Source organism: Salvelinus sp. IW2-2015, unplaced genomic scaffold (assembly GCF_002910315.2).
Source record: "Salvelinus sp. IW2-2015 unplaced genomic scaffold, ASM291031v2 Un_scaffold5082, whole genome shotgun sequence".
Classification (NCBI taxonomy): Eukaryota; Metazoa; Chordata; class Actinopteri; order Salmoniformes; family Salmonidae; genus Salvelinus; species Salvelinus sp. IW2-2015.
The window spans coordinates 38,445-51,285 of record NW_019946348.1 but is presented as its reverse complement, the minus strand read 5'-3'; the positions used below and the strand labels follow the sequence as shown (position 1 = coordinate 51,285).

Here is a 12,841-nt window from a genome sequence, read left to right as displayed (position 1 = left end):
GCAACAATGGAATTTGACGTCAGTCGATGAACCAGTATTGCTTCAAAGGCCATAGAAATAGCTGGGGAAATATTGATATATACATAAAAACACAATCTATAGCCCATTACCTAATACCAGAATGATGATGCAATTTCCTATTTATTCATAAAAATATACATATTTTAATGTCTCTGAGTATCCACATGTGATAATGATCAATAGGTATGCCTTGTACTTTACATTTGCAACATAGTTAGGGGTTAAATTGGTGGCTGTCACGCCCTGGCAATAGAGAGCCCTTGGTTCTCTATGGTGTTTAGGTCAGAGCATGAGTAGGGGGGTGTTCTAGTCATTGTACTTCTATGTTGGTGAGTTGTATGGTTCCCAATTTGAGGCAGCTGGTAATCGTTGCCTCTAATTAAGGATCATATTTAGGTAGCCTTTTTCCCACCTGTGTTTTGTGGGATATTGTTTGTGTGTGTGCTAGTTGCACCACTTATGTTATGTTATGTTTTGTTGTTTCTTTATTTGTTTTGTTCAAAGTTTCACAAAATAAAATATGTTGAACTCAGAGCACGCTACGCCTTGGTCCGTCTCTCCTCACGTTCGTGACAGTGGCTAAATTTACTTTGTTGCATAATCACTGTTTAAAGATCCATCATTACCTAATTTACTGGAGTCGTAATGTAGCTTGCTATTTATTTATAATTTGTTTACTAAAACGACTGTAGCATATTTGTGTTTTCAACATTGTCAGGTGCCGACCACAATATAATACAATAACCGTGCTTCTACACCTGCATTGCTTGCTGTTTGGGGTTTTAGGCTGGGTTTCTGTACAGCACTTTGAGATATCAGCTGATGTACGAAGGGCTATATAAATACATTTGATTTGATTTGAATAACCGCAGCCTTGGTAGTTGACTGTGGCTGCAGCGCTTGAATGTGCCAGAGCCTGTCATAGAAGGGTCTGGAATGTGGAGGAGGCTCACAAGCTGCACCCTACCCATAAGATCAGGGTGGCGTTTCCATTTTCATCAGCTTGGCAGAGATTCTGTAAGCTACATAGATATGCATCCAGTCATTACACTAGCTGTCTAACCAGTTTAGCAAGGGCTTTAACTGTTGCCTTATTCAGACTATCAGTTTGAAGTGACCCAAATATTTTTTTACCTGAATTCAAAACATCTATGAATGTGATACAAATTCAACCTTTCCCCCTAGGTCTTAAAAGCCAAAAAGCATGTGCTCAAATAAGATTTGTATCACATTCATAGATGTTTTGAAATCAGGTAATAACGGTCTGAACGGTCAGATCAGATTTATTTACCCTGAAGTGTTTTTTTGTGACTCTCTCTGTGGCACAGTGTTGTCTGACATCATCACTTCGCAACACAAGCAACAAACAAACACAGAGGACAACACAAGTATCTGAGATATATCAACACATATCAAATCAAATCAAATGTATTTATATAGCCCTTCTTACATCAGCTGATATCTCAAAGTGCTGTACAGAAACCCAGCCTAAAACCCCAAACAGCAAGCAATGCAGGTGTAGAAGCACGGTGGCTAGGAAACACTCCCTAGAAAGGCCAAAACCTAGGAAGAAACCTAGAGAGGAACCAGGCTATGAGGGGTGGAGTTCTCTTCTGGCTGTGCCGGGTGGAGATTAAAACAGAACATGGCCAAGGTGTTCAAATGTTCATAATGACCAGCATATCAATAATAATAATCACAGTGGTTGTTGAGGGTGCAGTCAGCCTCAGGAGTAAATGTAGTTCTTTTCATAGCCGATCATTAAGAGTATCTCTACTGCTCCTGTTGTCTTTAGAGAGTTGAAAACAGCAGGTCTGGGACAGTTAGCACGTCCGGTGAACAGGTTAGGTTCATGGCCGAGGCAGAACAGTTCAAACTGGAGCAGCAGCAGGCCAGGTGGACTGGACAGCAAGGAGTCATCATGCCAGGTGTACCTGAGGATGGTCCTTGGGCTCAGGCCTCCGAGAGAGAGAAAGAAGAAAGAGATAATTAGAGAGAGAATACTTAAATTCACACAGGACACCAGATAAGAAGGAGAAGTGCTCGCATATAACAGACTGACCCTAGCCCCGACCAAAAACTACTGCAGCATAAATACTGGAGCTGAGACAGGAGGGGTCAGGAGACACTGTGGCCACATCCGATGATACCCCGGACAGGGCCAAACAGGCAGGATTATAACCCCACCCACTTTGCCAAAGCACAGCCCCCACACCAATAGAGGGATATCTTCAACCACCAACTCACCATCCTGAGACAAGGCCGGTATAAGCCCACAAAGATCTCTGCCACGGCACAAACAAAGGGGGGGGGGGGGGCGCCAACCCAGACAGGAAGACACGTCAGGTGACTCAACCCACTCAAGTGACGCACCCTCCTAGGGACGGCATGGAAGAGCACCAGTGACTCAGCCCCTGTAATAGGGTTAGAGGCAGAGAATCCCAGTGGAGAGAGGGAACCGGCCAGGCAGAGACAGAGCCTTTCCGTTCACCTTCACAGTCCTGGGCCAGACTACACTCAATCATATGACCTACTGAAGAGATGAGTCTTCAGTAAAGACTTAAAGGTTGAGACCGAGTCTCCGTCTCTCACATGGGTAGGCAGACCATTCCATAAAAATTGGAGCCGAGGTCCTTCACAGTTTTATTTGAGACGACAACCATCAAGATTAATGTCAGATTCAACAGAAGATCTCTTTGTTTCTTGGAGAACAAGCATCTCTGTTTGTCCGAGTTTAAAAGTAGAAAGTTTCAGCCATCCACTTCCTTATGTCTGAAACACAGGCTTCTAGCGAGGGCAATTTTGGGGCTTCACCATATTTCATTGAAATGTACAGCTGTGTGTCATCCGCATAGCAGTGAAAGTTACATTATGTTTTCGAATGACATCCCCAAGAGGAAAATATATAGTGAAAACAATAGTGGTCCTAAAACGGAACCTTGAGGACACCGAAATTTACAGTTGATTGTCAGAGGACGAACCATTCACAGAGACAAACTGATTTCTTTCCGACAGATAAGATTAAACCAGGCAAGAACTTGCCCGTGTAGACAAATTGGGTTTCCAATCTCTCCAAAAGAATGTGGTGTCGATGGTATCAAAAGCAGCACTAAGGTCTAGGAGCACGAGGACAGATGCAGAGCCTCGGTCTGACGCCATTAAGGTCATTTACCACCTTCACAAGTGCAGTCTCAGTGCTATGATGGGGTCTAAAAAGAATGAAGCTTTTCGTATATTGTTTGTCTTCAGGAAGGCATGAGTTGCTGCGCAACAGCTTTTTCAAATGTTTTGAGAGAATGGAAGATTCGATATAGGCCGATAGTTTTTTATATTTTCTGGGTCAAGGTTTTTGCTTTTTCAAGAGAGGTTTATTACTGCCACTTTTAGTGAGTTTGGTACACATCCGGTGGATAGAGAGCCGTTTATTATGTTCAACATAGGAGGGCCCAAGCACAGGAAGAGCTCTTTCAGTAGTTTAGTTGGAGTAGGGTCAGTATGCAGCTTGAAGGTTTAGAGGCCATGATTTTTTCATCATTTGTGTCAAGAAGATATAGTACTAAAAGACTTGAGTGTCTTGATCCTAGGTGCTCAGGGAGTTGTGCAGACTCAGGACAACTGAGCTTTGGAGGAATACACAGATTTAAAAGGAGTCCGTAATTTGCTTTCTAATGATCATGATTTTTCCTCAAAGAAGTTCATGAATTTATTACTGCTGAAGTGAAAAGCCATCCTCTCTTGGGGAATGCTGCTTTTTAGTTAGCTTTGCGACAGTATCAAAAATAAATTTGGGATTGTTTCTATTCTCCTCAATTAAGTTGAAAAATAGGATGATCGAGCAGCAGTGAGGGCTCTTCGATACTGCACGGTACTGTCTTTCCAAGCTAGTCGGAAGACTTCCAGTTTGGTGTGGCGCCATTTCCGTTCCAATTTTCTGGAAACTTGCTTCAGAGCTCGGGTATTTTCTGTATACCAGGGAGCCAGTTTCTTATAACAAATGTTTTTAGTTTTTAGGGATGCAACTGCATCTAGGGTATTGCGCAAGGTTAAATTTAGTTCCTCAGTTAGGTGGTTAACCGATTTTTACTCTGACATCCTACATAGAAGATCATAAAGAAATATTGCTTTGTGATCATTCCTGATAACTGTTAGACAGATGTGGGGATTTTAATGCGGCTCATTTATCAAGACTCGCGAAACTGCCCCCTTCAAATGGGAAGGCATGTCCCCGTGCTTTGACTAGTCAGTCCCCGCACATGTTACGGCTGTGCGCTCCGATGAACTTACGGCTGTCATTCCACTACTGACACCAATGTAGCGAACGACAGGGAGGGGAAGGAAGTGAACCTGGGTCACTGGCGTGAAAGGCCAACACTCTATGCATTGCGCCTGAAGTAGGGTTTAGTCCACTTGGTGGGAATTGTAAACTGTAAAAACTGTTTTCAGAGGATTGTGGGTAATATATATATTTTTTTACATTACAATACTTTTAAACAATGTTGCATGTTTGAAGAAACAAAAGCACATTTGTATATTAGTATCAAACAGTTTGTTGTGCTATGAGGTGTAATGGATCATGATGAACGGATAGCAAAACCACTGGGAAAGATTAAGTAGATCTAATGTACAATAACAGTTCTGGATTTGATACAATGGAGTTGGATCTTAGCCATTGTTTTATGCTGGACATAATATATTAGTGTTTGAGAAACATTAAAAGTAAAATATATCATACATAAAAATACATAATCTTGAGTATACCCAAAAAGCTGATGCAAATAGTTTCAATTTGATTTTGAATTGGAACCAGCACAATATTTTATTTATTATTTGATCAATTGTTCACAATAACGTTGATATGACATTAAATTAGCTTACCGAAAACCTACATAGCTACTCAACAAAAAAATGATTTCAGAAGAAAGTAGCAGGAGCACTTCAAGTATTCCACAAGAACCAGAGGTGCTCTTAAAGGGGAATCAGGGTGTCTGATGATGTATTTTAATTACGTTTTTGCCCATACATTAGTGGGTTTTTAATTTTCAAACTCTCACGAGTGCCTTTTTTATGCCACTTAGCACCTATTTGTGGTTATAATTGTTCCTATTTGCTTTTCAAAAAATGATTTCAGTTTGTCTTCAAATCGCTCATGTAATACTGATTTAATTGGATGTGTTTTCAGTCTCGAATCCAAAGGCCCTGAGACGCAACAGTATGGAACTATTGCCCCCAGAGAGTGAGTGATCAATAAAATATCAAGGAGATTTTTTTTTCTCTGTCTAGATTGTGCATTTATATTGTTCTGTTGAAATATGGTGCATAATGTTCTGAAAGAAAAGCAAACCAAAATGTTAGTGTCAACATTTTCAACAATGTTTTACAGCAGACATTTTAAATAATGTTGTGGTGGTGTTTATGTTACAGTGTCTGAAAGTCCTACAGAGCGAAGGATTGTGCTGCTCGGCAAGAATGGCTCTGAGAAGAGTGCTGTTGGGAACTTCATCCTGGAAAGAGAGGCATTTGACCTTAACTGTGTACAAAACCACTGTGAGAAAGCCAGGGGTCACGTGGAGGGAAGACACATAGCTGTAATCAACACTCCAGACCTGTTAGACCCTCACATCTCACATGACAAACTCTCAGAGGAACTGCGTTGGTGTGTCACTCTGTCTAAACCGGGACCTCATGTGTTCCTGTTGGTGCTGCAGCCTGAGGAGTTCACACAGGAAGAGGGAGACAGAATCAGGAAAATCCTAGACACACTCAGTGATCGGTCCTTTGACTACTCAATGGTACTGACAACTCATGAAGACAAGAGGGGACACATGGATGAGGATCACCCTCTGAATCAGATGGTCAGAGCCTGTAGAGGGAGGCAGCACCTCAMWSACCMCASTSAKCWRARMSKASWTYTMGKCYAMYTTGWKAAGYWMYWWYYYGMYYARMYWSMKYKCTYTSWSKCWTMTGAWGWWWMTMKAYYTYKKAMMGMRKWYGMYKAAGYGYAAYWSSAKKMSKYRAYYASRSWRWYYWSRRRCWKWMKMWKKMKWSWMGYAKAYSWTGMWWKGGAWSWWMSMGAARKAYSWSAATRYGKKKAATMGGASAAAWMMGYMAAYAWWAYAGAAATTGGTAAGTATACAGAGAGCACAAAACTTATTGTGAGATGAACATTGAATACAACTGACAATTAACTTCTGTTTCATTATGACTGGTTTAAATGGACTGCGAAGAAGAAGTCACTGAAATGAATAGTGTCAACTTTTTTTCAGGATTAGTATCACTTAAGGAAGAAAGACTGAAGCCATCAGGTAGACATGACAAATGTGGGTAAATTCAGTAGTTATAGACCATAATGTAACTATTTGTTATTTAAGAGGGAGGGCTCAGAAGGATTTGTCATTAGGACACATTCATTATTGTTGTTTCTGTTTTCAAAATGTCTATCCTGATAGTACAAAACCTGTGTAAGTAGACGTGACGTCGAAGGAAAATATATAAAAGGTTTCTTATTAATTTATTCACCATTTCAATATTCTGCCGAGCTCCATTCCCAACGTGTTTGTATCTCTGAGGTCCTACTGTACTTTATAGTATAATGCTCATGTCATTGTTTTGTTTTAATACTTTTACCCATTAGAATGTGGTATGAGTTCACAGCTCATAAACCAACAGTATCTATCAATTTGAGGTCATTGCGCCCTCTGGTGGATACAAAGAGAAATGTCGCTCAACATGCTGAGTGCAGTGATTGCCGTATTGTGGCCATTAAACATGACGCTCTGGAGTACAATGTGAGGGATTCCATAGGAATCACTGAGCTAAATAACATTGTGGAACTGTACTGGCTCAATATTACTGACTACTACTGTCAAGCTTTTTGACAACAAGCATTGGGAGAAAAGCATTATTAATTCACAACAGGGACAATCCTCCAGTGTGAACATTTGGTAAACAGGTAAACTACATTATGTTTCATATGCATATACTTATATTAATGAATTTGTACATGTGTTTAACAGTGTCTTCACTCAGGATTGTGCTTCTGGGGAAGAATGACGACAAGAAGAGTACAGTGGGTAACATGATCCTACAGAAAGAGGCTTTTAGGCCTGCTCATTTCTTCAACTATAAACAGCCATGTGATTCAGCCAGTGGGGAGGTGAATGGCAAGTCTGTTACTGTTGTAAAGACTCCAGACTTCTTTGCTCCACGTCTGACTGTGGAGTCCCTGATGGAGGAGATGGAGAAATGTAAGTCCCTCTCTGCTCCTGGGCCTCATGGGTTCCTGCTGGTGTTGAAGCCTGAGGAGTTCACAGAGGAGAACAGAAACACATTCAAGTTGATCCTGAGCATATTTGGTAAAGAGGCCTTCAAGTACTCAATGGTGATCATTACTCACAAGGGAGTCACAAGAAATCCTCATCTGAGACAAATGATTGAAGAATGTGGAGGAAGGCATCATGAAATGTACAAACAAGGAAGTGACCACGAAGAGTTAACTGAAAAGATAGAAAAGATGGTAGAGGAGAATGAATGGAGATACCTCACCTCCAATGAAGAGACAACACATGATACCATGACACCAAAGGCTCAGAGACTGAACGTGGTGCTGTGTGGCAGAAGAGGAGGTGGGAAGACTTCTACAGCCAATGTCATACTGGGTCAGACAGAGTCCAGTCCAAAGTCCAGCTCCTCCTCAGTGTGTGTGAAGAGAGAAGGAGAGGTGTGTGGTCGGCCTGTCACCCTCATCGAGCTACCTGCTCTGTATGGAACACATCTCACTCAGGAGGAAGTGATGCGTGAGACTTTCCACTGTGTCTCTCTCTGTGACTCTGGAGTCAATGCTTTCCTCCTGGTCGTACCTTTGGGTCCACTCACTGATGAAGACAAAGGAGAGTTGGAGATCATTCAGAAGATACTCAGCTCACGAGTCAATGACTTTATCATGGTCCTGTTTAGACAGGATAACATTCCAGTTGATAAAACTGCAGTTGACTTTGTGGAACAAAATGCAGACACAAAGCAACTGATCAAGATATGCGGAGGGCGGTATAAAATCTTTGATGCTTTGAAGATTGATAACGCCAAGCAGACAACAGAACTTGTAGCAGAAATAGTCAAAATGATGGATCAGAACAGAACCTGCTACACTCCGTACATGTACATGGAGGCTAAACACCAATCAGAACTGGACCAAAACAGAAGAATCAAGGATTTAGAGGAGAGAATCAGGAACATGTCACAAGGTGAGTTTGTTGAACACAGGGAGGAACAAATATTGGGCAGTGATTGGGAAAGCAATGATTTAACACTATGAACCTTCTGTGTTGATTTGAGTATACATTTATGCAGTAATTAACATTGATTTATTATAATTTATTGTTTAATTTGTAGGTGCTGAAATGGAGTGCTCCAGCACAGGGTGCATAAGGGTGGTGCTTATTGGGAAAACTGGAAATGGGAAGAGCGCCTCTGCAAACACTATCTTGGGCAGAGATGAATTTGAGTCTGAATCCAGCCCTGATTCTGTGACAACAGTTTGCAAGAAGGCAGTCGGCAAAGTTGATGGAAGAACAGTTGCTGTGGTGGACACACCTGGTCTTTTTGACACAAAATTGTCTAATAAAGATGTTCAGCAAGAGATAGTGAAATGTGTTTCCCTGTCAGCTCCTGGACCCCATGTGTTTATCATAGTGTTGAGTATCGGGAGAATCACACAAGAGGAGCTGGACACGTTGGACCTCATAGAGAAAACCTTTGGTCCACGGGCAGGAATGTTCTGCTTAGTTCTGTTTACTAGAGGAGATGACTTGAAAAAGAAATCAATTCAAGATTACATTGGGAACAGCAAGAATGCCAAACTGAAAAAACTGATCCGAGATTGTGGAGACAGATCCCATGTCTTCAACAACAACGACGACAATAACCGCACACAGGTCACTGAGCTTCTTAAGAAGATTAACAAAATGGTGTCCATGAACAAGGGCAGTTTCTACACCAATGAGATGTTCCAGGAGGCAGAGGCATCCATTAAACAAAAACAGGAAGCAATACTGAAGGAGCGAGAGATGGAGATAAAAGCTGACATGGAGAAACTGAAGGTCAGCCATGAAACAAACATGGAAAAGATCAAATCAAAGTTGGAAGAGGAGAGATTGAAAGTTCAGGAGGAAAGACAGCTGAGAGATAAACTGTTGAGAGAGAGAGAGGACGCTATTAGAAAAGAACATGAGGACAAGGAGAAAGCAGAGAAGGAAGAAAGACAGTTGGAGGACAAAAAAAGGAAAGAAGATGAAAAGTTGAAAAAAGAAATATGGGACACAGAAAAGTATGAAATGGAAAAAGAGATAAAAACTCAGGAAATAAAGTTGGAGAAGCAACAAAGAGAAAAGGAAGAAGAATTTAACATGAAGATGGAACGACAGAGAAAGGAAGAGAAAGAAAAAGAAGAACGGCAAATAAATAAAGAAATTACGTTTGAAAAATTTAAAAAGGCAGAAATGGAAAGGAGAGCGACAGAAGAGGATGAGAGAAGAAAGAATGAAGAGAAAGAAAGACAAGACTGGCAAAGAAAAATAAAGGAAGCAGAGAAAAGTCAAACAGAAAACATGCAGAGAAATAAAAGGGAATGGGAGGAACAATTAAATACAGTAATTAACAGACAAAATCATAAGGAAAGGCTGAGGAAACAGAATGAGTTAGAAACTCTTGTAGAACAAGAGAAAAAACAGAGGAGATTGAGAGAGCAGTTTGAAAGAGAGAGGGAACAAGAGAGAATAAAGATGAAGGAATCAGAAGAGCAGAGGAGAGAAATAGAGCAGAAAGAAAGAGAAAAAATAGCAAAAGACTTTGAAGAAAAGAGGAGAGAGTGGACAGACAAAATGACAATGCAACAAGAGCAGTGGGAGAGAGAACGTAGAGAGGAACAGGAAAGAAGATGTAAAGAGGATGTAAATAGAAGAGTGGAGGAGACACTAAGACTAAGAAAACAGGAGGAAACAGTTCAACAAGAACGTGAAGAAGAAAACATGAGGAAGGAGAAGGAAGATACAGCCAGGAGAGAACAAGAGAAGAATTTGAAGGAAATGAGGGCAGAGCATGAAAGAGAAACAAAAGAAAAGAAGGATAAATATGAACAAGAGGCCAGAAGACATGCAGAGGAAATGAATAACTTTAAAGAGAAATATGAAAATGAAATCCAGAAATCTGAAGGAGAGATGGAGAAACTAAGACAAAAGCACAAAGWGGAGTATGATCTTTTGAATGCTCTATATGGTCATGATAAAACAAAACTGACTGAGGAAATCGATAACTTGAATAAGAAGCATGAGGAACAGAAAAAGCACCTGAACAAATGTGTTGTACAGTGAGGAATCTTGATCCCCATGTGAATTGGACTGGTATAACCAATGAACATCGTAATGTAGTCAATACCAGAAGTTCAGTTATACTTTAAACAGACTGCAGTGATGTGAACAGCAGTGTGAACCAAAGATAGTTGTTTCCCAATGCTGAGCACATGTACAGAAAACAATGTAATTCTTACTTTGAGGCACTGTCACTTCATTTTGAAAGCTGGTTTGCCACTTAGGGTCACTGTTTTGAAGCCCTACTAAGGTACAAAATGTAATAGTGTGCACTATTTACAGTTAAATGACGATGATAACACAAATGCACCATTTATAAAATACACCACTTGTGGCAAAGATGAGACATGGAAAATAAAATGTGAGAATATGCCCTCTGATAATACATAATGATAGAAAAATGTATAATTCCCTTAAAATAGGGGTTGTACATAAAATGTAAATACAAACTGGACAGTAATGATGAGAAGGAGGAGGAGGATGATGACAATGGTGATGATGATTGTTGATGGTTTAAACGCTGAGATAATTCTTAGTTTTGTATGATCTTTGTTCCCCATTCTTTTAACAGTTTGTTGAAAATCACAACATATTTAAACAGTTACATACTGTACTATACAGACAGAMAACTACTATAGGCACAGAATGCTCACCTGTACAGTCGTGGCCKAAAATTTTGAGAATGACACAAAAAATAATTTTCACAAAGTCTGCTGCCTCAGTTTGTATGATGGCAATTTTGCATATACTCCAGAATGTTATGAAGAGTGATCAGATGAATTGCAATTAATTGCAAAGTCCCTCTTTGCCATGCAAATGAACTGAATCAAAAAAACATTTCCACTGCGTTCGTTCAGCTGACATTTCAGCATCCTGAGACCATTCATGTGTGGGGTTGCTTCTCAGCCAAGGGAGTGGGTCACTCACAATTTTGCCTAAGAACACAGCCATGAATAAAGAATGGTACCAAACACATCCTCCGAGAGCAACTTCTCCCACCATCCAGAACAGTTTGGTGACGAACAATGCCTTTTCCAGCATGATGGAGCACCTTGCCATAAGGCAAAAATGATAACTAGTGGCTCGGGGAAAAACATGATATTTTGGGTCCATGGCCAGGAAACTCCCAGACCTTAATCCCATTGAGAACTTGTGGTCAATCCTCAAGAGGCGGGTGGACAAACAAAAACCCACAATTCGGACAAACTCCAAGCTTTGATTATGCATGAATGGGCTGCCATCAGTCAGGATGTGGCCCAGAAGTTAATTGACAGCATGCCAGGGCGGATTGCAGAGGTCTTGAAAAAGAAGGGTCAACACTGCAATATTGACTCTTTGTATCAACTTCATGTAATTGCCAATAAAGCTTGACATTACAAATTCTTGTAATTATACTTCAGTATTCCAAAGTAACATCTGACAAAAATATCTYAAGACACTGAGGCAGCAGACTTTGTGAAAATTAATATTTGTGTCATTCTCAAAACTTTTGGCCATGACTGTACAAGCCCAAAGTAATTGCCATCCAGTCCTGTACTAGCAACTGCTGTGTGACTTGTATTTGTTGATTTCATACTTGTAATTTMTATGTGTTACTGTGCTTTATATATCACGATTTCTGTTTTTGTTGTTCAAACAAGATAATAAAATTTCAAAAGAGACATCAACAAATCTGTTAATTGTCCATTTTCCATAAAATCACTTCATAGCTGTTCCCATTGTCTTGTTAATATGAACCTGAGTTGGTGTCTTGGGTGAGGTCCACCTCACCAGGATCTCGTCACGGTATTTTTGTGCATACAAATTGCCATCGATAAAATCCAATTGTGTTGTCCATAGRTTATGCCTGCCCATACCATAACCCCACCTCCACCATGAGGCACTCATGGTTCACAACGTTGACATCAGCAAACCGCTCGCACCATACATGTGGTCTGTGGTTGTGAGCCCGGTTGGACGTAGTGCAAAATTCTCTAAAACAACATTGGAGGTGGCTTATGGTAGAGAAATTCACATTCAATTATCTTGCAACAGCTCTGGTGGACATTCCTGCAGTCAGCATGCCAATTGRGCGSTCCCTCAAAAGTTAAGACATCTGMGTTGTGTGATAACTGCACATTTTAGAGTGGCCTTTTATTGTCCCCAGCAAAAGGTGCACCTGTGTAATGATCACGCAGTTTTGTTTTAATTTACATTTTTATTGAATATTAAAACATACAATCTAATCTAACAGACTCCCATCCAGAGCGACCCACAGAAGCAACCAAGGTCAACCCTTGTAACGGCAGCCTTCCTCCTCTTCGTCTGAAGAGGAGGTGTAGCAGGGATCGGACCAAGACGCAGCGTAGTTTGTGCTCAACATGATTTAATCAAGACGAATAACGTGAACACTTACAAATACAAAAATAACAAACGTGGCAAACCGAAACAGTCCTCTCTGGTGAAACGAACACAAGACG

At 40.7% G+C, this 12,841-nt stretch overlaps 1 protein-coding gene across 1 annotated transcript; it reads left to right on the top strand.

The window, feature by feature from the left end:
- The first annotated feature begins 6,280 nt into the window (after positions 1-6,280).
- Positions 6,281-11,340, top strand: LOC112077944 (GTPase IMAP family member 8-like). Its single transcript, XM_024144331.2, has 3 exons — positions 6,281-6,338; positions 7,035-8,261; positions 8,410-11,340. Exons 2-3 carry the CDS (start codon positions 7,097-7,099, stop codon positions 10,383-10,385), a joined length of 3,141 nt encoding a protein of 1,046 aa, XP_024000099.1. The 5' UTR covers positions 6,281-6,338; positions 7,035-7,096; the 3' UTR covers positions 10,386-11,340.
- Positions 11,341-12,841: the final 1,501 nt, after the last annotated feature.